This window comes from Oculina patagonica, chromosome 1 (genome assembly GCF_052425735.1).
Source record: "Oculina patagonica isolate OP01 chromosome 1, crgOcupat, whole genome shotgun sequence".
NCBI classification, from domain to species: Eukaryota; Metazoa; Cnidaria; class Anthozoa; order Scleractinia; family Oculinidae; genus Oculina; species Oculina patagonica.
The window spans coordinates 46990629-47007256 of NC_135758.1; the positions used below are offsets into that span (position 1 = coordinate 46990629).

The 16628-nt window shown below is 35.3% G+C and overlaps 2 protein-coding genes across 4 annotated transcripts in view; both read left to right on the forward strand.

The window, feature by feature from the left end:
* LOC144634548 (uncharacterized) overlaps positions 1 to 14852 on the forward strand; it is a 66428-nt gene extending 51576 nt beyond the window's left edge. Inside the window, exon 4 of the mRNA XM_078493543.1 lies at positions 14344 to 14852. The gene's annotated coding sequence lies outside the window, so the exon portion shown is untranslated. The remainder of the gene's footprint in view (positions 1 to 14343) is intronic.
* Positions 1 to 14852, forward strand: part of LOC144634481 (uncharacterized) — a 51512-nt gene extending 36660 nt beyond the window's left edge. For all 3 annotated transcript variants that reach the window (XM_078493448.1, XM_078493440.1, XM_078493455.1), the window contains exons 11-14: positions 1424 to 1630; positions 5654 to 5860; positions 12694 to 13112; positions 13378 to 14852. In XM_078493448.1, coding sequence (XP_078349574.1) covers positions 1424 to 1630; positions 5654 to 5860; positions 12694 to 13112; positions 13378 to 13392 — 848 coding nt within the window. In that variant the 3' untranslated portion in view covers positions 13393 to 14852. The remainder of the gene's footprint in view (positions 1 to 1423; positions 1631 to 5653; positions 5861 to 12693; positions 13113 to 13377) is intronic.
* Positions 14853 to 16628: the final 1776 nt, after the last annotated feature.

Sequence of the window (16628 nt, forward strand, 5' to 3'; positions counted from 1 at the left end):
TTGAACGAAGTTATCTACAAAAATCTGTAAGAGCGTTTAAGAGTAAATCACCCCCATGAGGTTTTTTGTAACTCGTAGTTTTCTACAATTGGCAGTTGGTATTTTAACAAATAAAAGCAAAACCTTTCTCGCTTTTATTAAATGGTTTTTGATGGTGTAAGCGTTTTTAACAACAAAAGAACTCTGCGAATGGCTAAGACAATATTTTTGAATAACTGTGCGTAAATACTACGAAACAATTTAAAAGCGCCTATTTCATATTAAAATGAAATTAAGATTTCTGAAAACTTTATTCTTGATTCAATTGAAAATACCCTTTCAGATTTTTCTAAAATTTCGTCAACAGCTAGTTAATTTACTATCCTTTTAAATATCCAAAAATAAATACCAAGAGTCAATCTAGATTTTGAGAAAACCAGGTTTATTTGAAAACAAAAATGTGAATAAATATATTCTGAACACCACATATTCTGAACACCACCGACTTACTAAACACAAAATCGACTGGGACTCTGCTGAATGCTTAACCTACAGTACTAACTATTTTCAACGACTGACTCTGGAAAGCTGGTACACAAACTTAGAACAGACGCCTATCAACAGATGTCAACAACTACCGGCACCTTACAAACGACTTATTCACGACGTAAACAGAAGCGACAAACGAACCGCCAACAGAACGACTTAATTTGACTAACAATAGACGAAACAAAACGACTTAATTAGACTAACAATAGACGGATCGAAACTGACCAATTACTGATGACAAACTTTACACGAGTCTTACAGCCAATAACATCATGGCTTAACTGACCAATCAGCTTCAACGGACCAGACTTATAACATCATCGACTGACAACAACTTTTCACTTGACTCTGAAGATGACTTCCGCTCAGGTTGTCGAAACGTCAGTCACCAACAACAGTTCTTCTCAGAACTACTCTCACCCGGACGATCACACTCTACGAACTACTGATACTCCTGGGTTCAAACCATTTACTTTATAATTTATTTTGCTTCTGTTATTGGTAAACAATAGCTCCTATTATTTATTAACAAAACAGTTATAGTAATCTTGTGTGGCTTATGGCAGCAAGTACATTGTAGCAAACTAAAAACTATAATGAATTATGTTTATTTACTTTTTTATGTTTATTAATTTTTTTTAAAGTGAAATATCTTAACTTTTTAAACAAAGTTCCAAATAGCAGTCAAATTAATTTTCAATTGCTGTGCATGTTCCAGAAACAGACAATTCAGTAAACTAGTTTTACAACAGTTTAGCAATGTCTTGAAAGTAATTGTTTACTTTAGATTTGCATTTACTGAATAAGTGATTGGTGCTATAAACTTATACAACACTCTTTCAACATTCAGAGAAGCTTGGGAAGCAGCTTGTTACACATTGTATTTTTATTTTAGGTGGAGTTTCCAGTGTTGTGTATTCAAAGCAATCTGCAGTCAAAGAAGAGGCCTCGCCAATTAAAGAAATGCCACCAAGCGATTTCGTGGATTATCAGAGCCCATCCAGTCAGGAGTCTTCATCTGAGCAAGCACTGAGAGTGGCTGGCACAGTTGCAGGTGAAGCAGGTAGTGGAAGCAGTGGAAACCTAGCAGCTCAAGAGCATGGTAAGTGATATTTTTCATTTTACTGCAATCATGCAATCATGAAAATGAGTTTTTCTGTGCAATCACAATCTGTTTCTATCTGCCGTCTTAAGGGTGTCAAAGTAAGCTAAACACAACTCTCTCTGACACGTTTGTTTTTCGTGGGTGAGGTATGATAATAAATGGACTGATAGCGGCAGTGACAGGTTCCTTGAACTCTGATCTCATTCCCTCAAATGTATGTAAAGCGCAATGAAAAAAATGAAAATGTGCACTATTACTAGAAAGAACCATAAAAACGAGATACTAAATGCGCTGAAACTAAAAATTCAAATTCTGCAATTAGTCAAAGTTGTGTGATGTTTTTTTTTATAAAAGGAGCACTGCAGTAAAGATCATATTTGTACTTTAATATGAGTAAAGCACTGCCATGTTCTGTAGAGTACCCGAGATTAAAGTAAAATATTGCCAGTTGATAAAGTCATGTGTTTTTACGAGAAGTCAAGGAACTCATTAAGAAAAACCATTTAACTAATTAGTTTTTTGAGAGAAAACACTACTCAATCAATGAACTGAGATAAAAACTATTTTTGGAGGTTTTGGTAAAGTTCTATAATTGTTGTCGAGTGCTAAAACAAGGGTTAAAATGTTTCTTGAAACTCTTAAGGGTTTAGTGTATGTTTGGAAAAGAAATGTGTGAAATTAATTCCACTTCTCGCACAGAATTTTAGGCATTAAGAAAAAGCCTTTATTTCCATTTGATGATTGGTCAAATCCTGTAACAAATCCAATAAACTTTACACATTATTAAATTAACGCGAAGTTTCCAAAAGTTATGCTTACTTCCTTGTTTTTTGCATTTCCTTATGTCCTATTTGTCAAGAACGATGTATTATATCACATCCAGTGTGCATGACACAAAAGGTTTTATTTCGCTTTTTTGTTCGTTTAATATGTATAAAGAACTGTTTAAGCGTTTAAAATCGTTCAAAAAAGTCTAAAATGCCTTTTCTTTCGTTCAAAATACGCGCTTTTGTGGCAAAAATTTTGTCACAGTGGCGTGTGGCCAAAAGACACATCACATGACCTTTGTGACGTCTACTTGTTTGTGAAGTCGTCAAGATGGCTGAGAATGGAAGAAAATCAGTACGGAGAGGTGGATGATATTGTAGGGCCGTAGTAAGTAGGAAGTAGTAAGTAGGACTTTATTTAACGAGGGTGACACCTGACAGTAATCAAACTGATAACCTTGTGGCCCTTACAAAAATATAACAATAACGGAAATATAACAATGGTATAAACTTTAAAAATAGATTGATTGAGATAAAACTATGTACAACAATAAATGCAATAAGACAATTAAGAATGAAAATTACATGAATGATTGCGTATGGATTTGATTATTTAAAATTTGTTTAAAAAGAGAACGCTTAAAAAAGTTAACACTTGGGCTCCGTTTTAAGTCTGCGCTAAGTGAGTTCCATTCTTTGATTGTCCTTACACTAAGGACATGACGGATCAAAATCCACTAATCACAGCCCACTAGCATGACCTTCTGAACTTTTTTGTGTGTGTCGCATGTGCATGAAACAAACAGAATGCATCAGTTTTGATTTGCTCATTTCAAACAGCACGTCAAAGGACAATGGCAAAAGATGGATGTTGAAAGAAAGCTCTAATGCACGTACGGTAACACTGAAAGCGGTTTTCAGGAGGCCCGATGTAGTTTTATTTAGCCTGGGGTGGTCTTTTTGAAAATGGAAATTAAAATTATCTAGGAAGCCAATGTTCGATTTCTGTCAAAATACACCATAATGATCAAAATGACCAAAGTTTAATTTTTAACTGGTCACTTAGTCACAATGGCTATCATAGCTGCAACGATTGTCGTTTTCTTTTGTTTTCAAACAAGCCTGATTTTCTCGAAATCTAGATTGACTCTTGTTGTTCATTTTTTGATATGTTAAAGTGTAGAAGATTGACTACCTGTAGACGAAATATTATTTATTTATTTTATTTTACAAATTCGCCCTAGAACCCCAATATAAATAACAATGAAAACAAAAAGAAATAAATATTCCAAAGAAAAGAGCTAACAAGAACAACGTACAACAGTATTTACACCGCGGCACTTTGGACAAACTAATTTATACGTACGTATGTCATCGTGATTAAATATTGCACGTAGTCTTTCATAAAAATACGATTTTAACTTATTCTTAAAGGATGCTAACCTCACCTCCGATCTTATTGCGATCGGTATTGCGTTCCACAGACTGGTTATACGTACGAACAAGGGATTACGGAAAAGAGATGACTTAGTACCGTATTTTCTCGATTAAACGCCCCCGGCGTTTATTTCAAACTTGGCCCTATAGGGCCGGCGTTTATTTGAATTCAGGAGTTTTTTCAAGCCCTATGTTTCTAAGAAATGATTTTTATTCATTATTTTTGACAGCTATATAATTAGACGTTATTTTTAAAGCATATTCAACCTTTAATAATTGTCTAAGGGGTTTATTCTCAAATACAACTTGGAGACCCGGCGTTTATTCGGGGCCCGGCCTTTTGTTATTAAGAAACAGCCCAGAGGATCCCCGACGGGAACGCCCACTACAAAATTGAACGAAGTTATCTACAAAAATCTGTAAGAGCGTTTAAGAGTAAATCACCCCCATGAGGTTTTTTGTAACTCGTAGTTTTCTACAATTGGCAGTTGGTATTTTAACAAATAAAAGCAAAACCTTTCTCGCTTTTATTAAATGGTTTTTGATGGTGTAAGCGTTTTTAACAACAAAAGAACTCTGCGAATGGCTAAGACAATATTTTTGAATAACTGTGCGTAAATACTACGAAACAATTTAAAAGCGCCTATTTCATATTAAAATGAAATTAAGATTTCTGAAAACTTTATTCTTGATTCAATTGAAAATACCCTTTCAGATTTTTCTAAAATTTCGTCAACAGCTAGTTAATTTACTATCCTTTTAAATATCCAAAAATAAATACCAAGAGTCAATCTAGATTTTGAGAAAACCAGGTTTATTTGAAAACAAAAATGTGAATAAATATATTCTGAACACCACATATTCTGAACACCACCGACTTACTAAACACAAAATCGACTGGGACTCTGCTGAATGCTTAACCTACAGTACTAACTATTTTCAACGACTGACTCTGGAAAGCTGGTACACAAACTTAGAACAGACGCCTATCAACAGATGTCAACAACTACCGGCACCTTACAAACGACTTATTCACGACGTAAACAGAAGCGACAAACGAACCGCCAACAGAACGACTTAATTTGACTAACAATAGACGAAACAAAACGACTTAATTAGACTAACAATAGACGGATCGAAACTGACCAATTACTGATGACAAACTTTACACGAGTCTTACAGCCAATAACATCATGGCTTAACTGACCAATCAGCTTCAACGGACCAGACTTATAACATCATCGACTGACAACAACTTTTCACTTGACTCTGAAGATGACTTCCGCTCAGGTTGTCGAAACGTCAGTCACCAACAACAGTTCTTCTCAGAACTACTCTCACCCGGACGATCACACTCTACGAACTACTGATACTCCTGGGTTCAAACCATTTACTTTATAATTTATTTTGCTTCTGTTATTGGTAAACAATAGCTCCTATTATTTATTAACAAAACAGTTATAGTAATCTTGTGTGGCTTATGGCAGCAAGTACATTGTAGCAAACTAAAAACTATAATGAATTATGTTTATTTACTTTTTTATGTTTATTAATTTTTTTTAAAGTGAAATATCTTAACTTTTTAAACAAAGTTCCAAATAGCAGTCAAATTAATTTTCAATTGCTGTGCATGTTCCAGAAACAGACAATTCAGTAAACTAGTTTTACAACAGTTTAGCAATGTCTTGAAAGTAATTGTTTACTTTAGATTTGCATTTACTGAATAAGTGATTGGTGCTATAAACTTATACAACACTCTTTCAACATTCAGAGAAGCTTGGGAAGCAGCTTGTTACACATTGTATTTTTATTTTAGGTGGAGTTTCCAGTGTTGTGTATTCAAAGCAATCTGCAGTCAAAGAAGAGGCCTCGCCAATTAAAGAAATGCCACCAAGCGATTTCGTGGATTATCAGAGCCCATCCAGTCAGGAGTCTTCATCTGAGCAAGCACTGAGAGTGGCTGGCACAGTTGCAGGTGAAGCAGGTAGTGGAAGCAGTGGAAACCTAGCAGCTCAAGAGCATGGTAAGTGATATTTTTCATTTTACTGCAATCATGCAATCATGAAAATGAGTTTTTCTGTGCAATCACAATCTGTTTCTATCTGCCGTCTTAAGGGTGTCAAAGTAAGCTAAACACAACTCTCTCTGACACGTTTGTTTTTCGTGGGTGAGGTATGATAATAAATGGACTGATAGCGGCAGTGACAGGTTCCTTGAACTCTGATCTCATTCCCTCAAATGTATGTAAAGCGCAATGAAAAAAATGAAAATGTGCACTATTACTAGAAAGAACCATAAAAACGAGATACTAAATGCGCTGAAACTAAAAATTCAAATTCTGCAATTAGTCAAAGTTGTGTGATGTTTTTTTTATAAAAGGAGCACTGCAGTAAAGATCATATTTGTACTTTAATATGAGTAAAGCACTGCCATGTTCTGTAGAGTACCCGAGATTAAAGTAAAATATTGCCAGTTGATAAAGTCATGTGTTTTTACGAGAAGTCAAGGAACTCATTAAGAAAAACCATTTAACTAATTAGTTTTTTGAGAGAAAACACTACTCAATCAATGAACTGAGATAAAAACTATTTTTGGAGGTTTTGGTAAAGTTCTATAATTGTTGTCGAGTGCTAAAACAAGGGTTAAAATGTTTCTTGAAACTCTTAAGGGTTTAGTGTATGTTTGGAAAAGAAATGTGTGAAATTAATTCCACTTCTCGCACAGAATTTTAGGCATTAAGAAAAAGCCTTTATTTCCATTTGATGATTGGTCAAATCCTGTAACAAATCCAATAAACTTTACACATTATTAAATTAACGCGAAGTTTCCAAAAGTTATGCTTACTTCCTTGTTTTTTGCATTTCCTTATGTCCTATTTGTCAAGAACGATGTATTATATCACATCCAGTGTGCATGACACGAAAGGTTTTATTTCGCTTTTTTGTTCGTTTAATATGTATAAAGAACTGTTTAAGCGTTTAAAATCGTTCAAAAAAGTCTAAAATGCCTTTTCTTTCGTTCAAAATACGCGCTTTTGTGGCAAAAATTTTGTCACAGTGGCGTGTGGCCAAAAGACACATCACATGACCTTTGTGACGTCTACTTGTTTGTGAAGTCGTCAAGATGGCTGAGAATGGAAGAAAATCAGTACGGAGAGGTGGATGATATTGTAGGGCCGTAGTAAGTAGGAAGTAGTAAGTAGGACTTTATTTAACGAGGGTGACACCTGACAGTAATCAAACTGATAACCTTGTGGCCCTTACAAAAATATAACAATAACGGAAATATAACAATGGTATAAACTTTAAAAATAGATTGATTGAGATAAAACTATGTACAACAATAAATGCAATAAGACAATTAAGAATGAAAATTACATGAATGATTGCGTATGGATTTGATTATTTAAAATTTGTTTAAAAAGAGAACGCTTAAAAAAGTTAACACTTGGGCTCCGTTTTAAGTCTGCGCTAAGTGAGTTCCATTCTTTGATTGTCCTTACACTAAGGACATGACGGATCAAAATCCACTAATCACAGCCCACTAGCATGACCTTCTGAACTTTTTTGTGTGTGTCGCATGTGCATGAAACAAACAGAATGCATCAGTTTTGATTTGCTCATTTCAAACAGCACGTCAAAGGACAATGGCAAAAGATGGATGTTGAAAGAAAGCTCTAATGCACGTACGGTAACACTGAAAGCGGTTTTCAGGAGGCCCGATGTAGTTTTATTTAGCCTGGGGTGGTCTTTTTGAAAATGGAAATTAAAATTATCTAGGAAGCCAATGTTCGATTTCTGTCAAAATACACCATAATGATCAAAATGACCAAAGTTTAATTTTTAACTGGTCACTTAGTCACAATGGCTATCATAGCTGCAACGATTGTCGTTTTCTTTTGTTTTCAAACAAGCCTGATTTTCTCGAAATCTAGATTGACTCTTGTTGTTCATTTTTTGATATGTTAAAGTGTAGAAGATTGACTACCTGTAGACGAAATATTATTTATTTATTTTATTTTACAAATTCGCCCTAGAACCCCAATATAAATAACAATGAAAACAAAAAGAAATAAATATTCCAAAGAAAAGAGCTAACAAGAACAACGTACAACAGTATTTACACCGCGGCACTTTGGACAAACTAATTTATACGTACGTATGTCATCGTGATTAAATATTGCACGTAGTCTTTCATAAAAATACGATTTTAACTTATTCTTAAAGGATGCTAACCTCACCTCCGATCTTATTGCGATCGGTATTGCGTTCCACAGACTGGTTATACGTACGAACAAGGGATTACGGAAAAGAGATGACTTAGTACCGTATTTTCTCGATTAAACGCCCCCGGCGTTTATTTCAAACTTGGCCCTATAGGGCCGGCGTTTATTTGAATTCAGGAGTTTTTTCAAGCCCTATGTTTCTAAGAAATGATTTTTATTCATTATTTTTGACAGCTATATAATTAGACGTTATTTTTAAAGCATATTCAACCTTTAATAATTGTCTAAGGGGTTTATTCTCAAATACAACTTGGAGACCCGGCGTTTATTCGGGGCCCGGCCTTTTGTTATTAAGAAACAGCCCAGAGGATCCCCGACGGGAACGCCCACTACAAAATTGAACGAAGTTATCTACAAAAATCTGTAAGAGCGTTTAAGAGTAAATCACCCCCATGAGGTTTTTTGTAACTCGTAGTTTTCTACAATTGGCAGTTGGTATTTTAACAAATAAAAGCAAAACCTTTCTCGCTTTTATTAAATGGTTTTTGATGGTGTAAGCGTTTTTAACAACAAAGGAACTCTGCGAATGGCTAAGACAATATTTTTGAATAACTGTGCGTAAATACTACGAAACAATTTAAAAGCGCCTATTTCATATTAAAATGAAATTAAGATTTCTGAAAACTTTATTCTTGATTCAATTGAAAATACCCTTTCAGATTTTTCTAAAATTTCGTCAACAGCTAGTCAATTTACTATCCTTTTAAATATCCAAAAATAAATACCAAGAGTCAATCTAGATTTCGAGAAAACCAGGTTTATTTGAAAACAAAAATGTGAATAAATATATTCTGAGCACCACATATTCTGAACACCACCGACTTACTAAACACAAAATCGATTGGGACTCTGCTGAATGCTTAACCTACAGTACTAACTATTTTCAACGACTGTCTCTGGAAAGCTGGTACACAAACTCAGAACAGACGCCTATCAACAGATGTCAACAACTACCGGCACCTTACAAACGACTTATTCACGACGTAAACAGAAGCGACAAACGAACCGCCAACAGAACGACTTAATTTGACTAACAATAGACGGAACAAAACGACTTAATTAGACTAACAATAGACGGATCGAAACTGACCAATTACTGATGACAAACTTTACACGAGTCTTACAGCCAATAACATCACGGCTTAACTGACCAATCAGCTTCAACGGACCAGACTTATAACATCATCGACTGACAACAACTTTTCACTTGACTCTGAAGATGACTTCCGCTCAGGTTGTCGAAACGTCAGTCACCAACAACAGTTCTTCTCAGAACTACTCTCACCCGGACGATCACACTCTACGAACTACTGATACTCCTGGGTTCAAACCATTTACTTTATAATTTATTTTGCTTCTGTTATTGGTAAACAATAGCTCCTATTATTTATTAACAAAACAGTTATAGTAATCTTGTGTGGCTTATGGCAGCAAGTACATTGTAGCAAACTAAAAACTATAATGAATTATGTTTATTTACTTTTTTATGTTTATTAATTTTTTTTAAAGTGAAATATCTTAACTTTTTAAACAAAGTTCCAAATAGCAGTTTGGTCTAGCAAGGGAAGTTGCTGCTTTGGTTATCATTTTTCTGAGGTAGAACTTTTAGAAAAGATATACTTAGAACTATGTGCCAGCACATAATTTTATACAATTTATAACACATCTATTTGATTCTTATTCACTTACATTAGACTATATCACTTGCCTGATGACTGCAATCACTGCGATACCTTACCGAGTACATGCTAAAATTTGCTTAAAGTTACACATACGCAGGCTGCTTTTTGATAACTTTAGAATGCTTGGAGAAAAAGTTGGACTTACAACGGATGAGGTAGAATATCTAGGACAGCAGGATAATCCAACTGATCATATCCTTAAAAAATGGTCTTCAACTGGTGCAGCAACTGTCAAGAAGTTTATGGATGTCCTGAGTGAGGAGGGATTGGAAAGGCATGATGTCATAGAGATTCTAACAAATTCTAACTCTGGTTGATGCCGTAGAGGAAATAGTTTGAAATTGTCATGAGCAACCTCCGCCACGCACTTTTTTTCTGGAGACAAATGGCACGGCCGTTGCTTTCCCTGTTTTTACACAGTTTCGAACTTCACTATCATCGCTGATATTTACTTTCCAATTCGTGCTGTCACAACTACTCAAGTTCAAAAGGGACGCGATTGTTGAAAAACTAGTTGAAAAACCAGCGCCATACATTGTTCTGTACTCGACATTTCATTGGATGAAAGAAAAAATGCTGAAATTTATTGTTTCTGTTTTACTTTGTAATTGGTTAACTTTGTCTGGGTGACCCCGGTAATAGTAGCCGCGCTGTAATTTCTTGCTAACAATAGTATGGTAACTGAACATTGGAATTTTAAAAACAGAAAAATAATGTTTTAATGCTTGTCCGGAAAGGTATTCTCAATATCTTAAAACATTGTTTCAATCAAGGAAAATATTTCTTTTGAGGTTTGCTCAAAGTTGATAACTGATTATTATTTGCTTTTTGACTCTATTATTGGAATAAGCGCCGCATCATGATGCGGCGTTTATTCGAGTGCGGTGTTTATTAATATTTCTGCTCTAATTTGCGGCATTTAGTCAAGGGCGGATACAATGTTGGTCAAGACTGTTGAAACACTTAGCAAATTTCCACTAATTTATCCTACAGAGTTCAGTTTTCAACCCTTCTTCCCCCGTTTTAATGTTGTTGTTAATGCTGTAGTGTTTTCAAAACAAAGCCTGTCGAACCACAAGCCTCAAGAAACAACATTGAGTAGGGGGAGAGGGGGATAAAATATTTTCCGCTTGTTGGTCAGGACATTTGTGAAAAATGGGTAAAATTATGCGTTTGTTTCAACCAGTTTTGTCCGAGATTGTAGTACGAGGCCCACGTGTGAACGGGAAGCAAAACAAGTTCGTATTTGACGTGATGCATCTTTGATAAATATCCAAGGGTATCCGCGAGTGGAAGTGAAAAAAAGTAATAAGGAAAACAAGAAAAATACTTCGGCTGATAAAAACAGTAATGAGAGAGCCAGAGAAGAAGAGAAGACAGCAGTGCCTCTGCCGATTTGCTTCAAAGTTCTGGCTAGTAGAAAATTGGTTAGTGGCTAGTAAAATCGTATATGTCACTAGCCACTATGCTAATTAGCAAAAAAAGTTAGTCTCGAGCCCTTTAAATATGCTTTGTAAACTGCTACCCACTAAGTGGTGATTTTCCCAACACACCTAGCATTGTCAGCATTACCAGCCCTTTGAACAACTGGGTCCAGACTATAAAAAATTGTTGGGCCAACCTGGCAGATTCTGGCAAGTAACATACAAAGGACTAGCATCCCATCAAGTGGGAAGCAGCAATACCCTTAACCATTTTACTATACAGAAATTGGAGCTAAGTACTGTAAGCTACTAGAATTAAAGACTTTATGTTTGTAAATGCATGCCACTCAAATTGATATACTGATGCAAGCCTAGCATAGCGGTTAAAATCTCTAAATCTATCGGTATAATTTTTAGATCTAGTTTTTTCGACGTTTTTTGCTTGTTTACAAGCAAAATGAAGGAGAATAGCAGTTATGTGGGCCTAAATGTTGAACCGGAAGGAATCGCATTCTTGTTAACTCTCAAGGGACTGTTTTAATTTCTCAAGGGATTTCTTTCCGCTGTGGGTGATGAAAGGGTCTCTCATTATTATTGCTTCAACACTTGCGATCTCGTGAAAAACGTGGCTTGTCACATGTATAAACGTTATGTAACAATTATTTGTTTATTTTTATCGTTTAGTTCTCAGATCGTAATGTCTTTTGTCACTCATCAACATTGCGTAATAGCTATATGATCCCATTGCATGTTCAGCACGTGATATAGCTTTACTTGCTTTTATATTCATTTAATGCACTTGGGTCAGTTTATGTTCTCGTTTAAGAACGCTATTCTCCCTCAAAAATTTGAGAATATATTCACAATCAACAATCAAATGCATCGTTATAACACAAGGCATGCAAACTCCTTTCGTCTACCATTATGTAGAACAAATATCCGACAATTCTCCGTATTCTTTCAAGGTCCTAAATTTTTTAATTCACTACCACCTGAAATTTTGGGCCCTTCATAAGTGACATCTTTTAAAAGAAAACTTAAAGCATATATTATTGATTATTATTAACTCTGTCTTCTATTAAGTCTTGTCATTATTTAAATACCTGAACCAGTCATCTCTTTTTCTTGTGATGGAACCTAAGCTTACAAGCCCCGTGGTTTTTTATTAGGTTCCCTCACCATTTTGTTTCTATCTTAAATAGTCTTATATTATATTGTAGTCTTGTATATTAATTATTATCTTGTATATTGATTTATATTATCTATTTCTTCATAATTATATTTTTTGTTTGTGTGACAAAATAAATAAATAAAAATGTTTAAATTAATTAAACATGTTGGGTATTATACTTGTACATTAACAAACTGTATAAAATCTTATACTTTTGTCATCTTCTGTGATTTTACTGTCTAAAATTATTTAGATTAAACAGTTTAAATATTCATTTTCATCTTCGTCTTAAAGATCAAGAGGCAAGCTTATTACATGAGAACTCTGCCAGCAAGACAAACGAGAATGTCAAATGTGATGTGGTGGATGGAGGGGTGAAGCAAAGTGCCAGTCAGGTGCAGACGCGGCTCTCCACAAATGTAAAAGAGATCCCTTTGAGAGTGTACTCCCGAGTCTGCAAGATGTTGAATGGCAAACGAGAGAGATTTGATGACTTCAGAATGCTTGCAGAGAAAGTTGGACTCACCAGAGTATGTGTAGAACAGTTGAAAAATCCCACTCATGAAATTCTGAAAATATGGTCCTGGAAAAATGAAAATGAAGCAACTGTGGGCAAATTGATTGAATTTTTGAAAGAGAAGGATCTTAAGAGATGGGATGTAGTAAAGGTTCTTAAAGTTTGGGTGAATGAAAAACAATCAGTGAACTACAATCTTGGACAAAACTTGTTGACACATACGCATTTCACGCATTTTTCGCAAATGACTTGACTTGCAAGCGGGTTAAAATATCTTATCCCCCTTTCCCCCTACTCAATGTTGTTTCTTGTGGTTTGCGGCTCCACAGGCTTTGTTTTAAAAACACTAAAGCATTACCAACATTGAAATGGGGGGAAGGGGGGTAGCAAAACTGAACTCCGTTGGCTAAAAAGGTGGAAGTTTGTTAAGTGTTTCAACAGTTTTGTCCAAGATTGTAGACCTTATCTTTTATTAACATTTTTACAATTGCAGCTACCGGTACATTTATAGATAGAGCCGGTTTCATAACACAAGCAAAATGGGCGTTCACATTACTGTAGCAATAGTAGCAAATTAAAGGCCATAATCTAGCCTCCACCGCAAACGTCCTTTGGGCTTGTCAAGGGTTCCTCCCCACGAGGAAGAAAGGATTGTGTGACAAGCCCAAAGAGCATCTGTGTAGTAGGCTAGTCCATAACCATAACCATAAGTGTATAAAGACAGGACATCTTTATTGTTGAGGATATCGAATCACTCATTTTTTTCGAAATTCAATTGTTTGGCTTTGTGTAAACTATTCAGGATGGTATCAACAGTGAGCTATATGCACACTTATTGATGTTTTTTATTACAGCAAAGTATACACCACTGATTTTCTCGTGAACAGTGCTTTTGTTTTGCTAAAAAAACATGTGCAAACACACGAAAATACTATCATTTTCATGTTATAACAAAATTCAGCCAATCAGAGTATTTGTTTTTATCTGATACTCTGATATTCAATGCTCTTTGCACTGTGGATATTTAAGCCATAAACCCCTTTCTTTTAAACCCAAAAATTGTTTATCTACCGCATTATCTTTTTGTTACTATTTAATTATTGTAAAAGTGTGTTGCTGAACATCACTTAAACATTAAAAAGCTGCCCTTTCTATCAAAAGCTCCCTCTTAGAAGGTCTTTAAACGAAATAAGCCCTTCCCTACTGCCAACACCCACCCCCACCCCCACCCCCTGCTGGGGGGACTTTTATGGTAATCAAGGCTACTTTTTCCTAGATGTATATTGTAGATTTTTTTAAATTAAAAAATTATAACATGGGGATGTAAAGCATCTTCACGATCAAAATAATAGCACTCCAAGAGAATAGTCTAAAACAGCCATAAAGTTTTTTTTTTATCGTTTGAAAAATCTAAGCATGAAGTGTAGGTCAATGTGTTTGAATTCTCAAGTTGTACTTCAAGAGAACAACTCTGTATACAGCATATTGTAGTGGAAGAGAAATAATTTTACCATTTCCACCACTCAGTGGTTGCTTCATTTTTTTATTAGGAACTGCATAGAGTGATTTCACTAAACCCCTGAAATAGTTGTTACACTTTAAGATACTTTTTGACACTTATTCCTTTGTTTTCTTGTTGTTTTTTTACTACTACGCACTAACTGTAAGATATTGTTTCACTGGTTAAATGAAATCACTCTATTAGTTGTTATAATTAACTTATATGTGAGTAGTTATAATTTACTTATATGTGTATGTAATAAACATTGATCAATCTAAATAAAATAACGGATATCAATTTAAGTGCCACTTAGCTCGATTAGCCTTAGCTATTTCTAAGTGGCTGTGCTCTTTTTTATTGTTAATTATTACTCTTGCACGTATTTACTTAATGTAAAACTCTTCTGGGCACGAAATAAAAGATTGTTGTTGTTGTTGTTGTTGTTATCTTCTTTCTTATAAGTAACTTAACACTGAAATGGCAATAACTTTTCTTATTTTTCTCCCTCCAAACTGTCACTTTACATTTTTCTATCTAGGGACTGACCATTATTTTTTTGGAGGGGAGGGGGAGGATGAAATATATTGAAAAAAATTGTTTGCAGGGCCTAAAAAGACAAAATAAATTGTCTGCAAACACGATACGTATAACAAAAAATAGTTAGAATTTCGAAAAAAAATGTTTGCAGAGGTGCATAAACTAAAAAAAAAAGTTTGCAGAGGAAAATTTTTCATCCCCTCCCCCCTTCAAGAAAATAATGGTCCATCCCTTAAGAAACATAAAATGGCGCTTGTTTATACACAGTAGTCCGGCGGCATAGCTGAAAAATTGTGTCATTTTTGTTACTAATCTCATATTTTCCAGATCAATAGAGATATGCATGGTGATTAACTTCTGCTATAGAACCACTCTCGGTTCTCACCGTATTACCTGTAAATGGTGTTCTAGTTTTTTCTCGCTGAGACCCCCCGCGAAGACGTACGCCATCTTTTAGTAACTCAGGAATGACTCAATCATTTGTGCAAAAAGTGAAAATGTGGTATTAATTTAAACATTTACTTCTAAAAAAATAAATTTTGATGTATTAATGAGCCATTCATACAAACAAATACAAAAACTAGTGGATAATTATGCGTGCAAAAATTGTATGCAAATTTGTTACTTGCCGGTTTTAAATTGTCTTCCTTTGCCCGTGTTGTGGCAATATTATTTTCGCAGTGGCATTTTAGCACAGGCAAAAGGGAAAATTGTTAACGGATTTTCAGTGACCAGCTGGTATTACTGGGCCGTTGTTTAAACTTTTTTTTTTTTGCCAAGAACATACAAGCGAGAATAGTGAATTTCCAGCAAACTCGAAACTGAGCAACCGCGGTGCTGGATATTTCACCCTTGATAGGATTTGCAGAGTTTTATGAGACTAAAGAACTTCACATAGACTTACCAGAGCCAGATGCAGGAGAGAGAATATCTGAGACGCGTTTGAGGCACAATGCCTCATGGGCTAAGTCATACCACGTAGTACAATTTTTATTGCGAGAATTTAGTTTCGCGAAAATGGAAGGGGAATATTTCGATTCGCCGGACTTACCGTACTTTGGCCAAAAAATACGTTAAAAACCTAAAAATACAATAATTAAAAATCTTTAAAAATAAATTTTTCGCGGGTCGCGGGATCTTTAATTTCGCGATTTGCGAAAATCGCGAAAATTAAGTCCTGCAAACATAAGTATCAATAAGGTAGTAAAACACTACCAAATTCAAAACGCTTAACCAGGTGATTTTGAAAAGCGCTCGAGATGTGGTATTGCTAGTACGATTGTAGGACAGAAAATGCTGTTTCTTTTAGGGGGGACAGGCCACTTAGGGGAAACGAATATTTCGTGCAAGCACCATGTAAGTCCGGGACAAACTGTGGTTATTGCTTGCGATCAGCCGCTCTTTGCTTTAGCAAAAACAGTCGAGTGGGCTCAGAAGAATCGTACATAGGAAGATAAGCTGGAAGTCATGCTTAGTGGTCTTCACATCGAGCAGGCGGCATTAAAGGCTTTCGGGACCTGGCTCGCTGGCAGTGGATGGGTTGAAGTTCTGTCACAAGCTAAGATCACTACAGCAGGAAAAAAGCGGAATCGCTTCTCAACTGTGCACATATTACGCGCACTAGGTTCTCTCTTAAGGAATCTGCAGCAAGTTTTTTTTATTCTTCAGAAACAG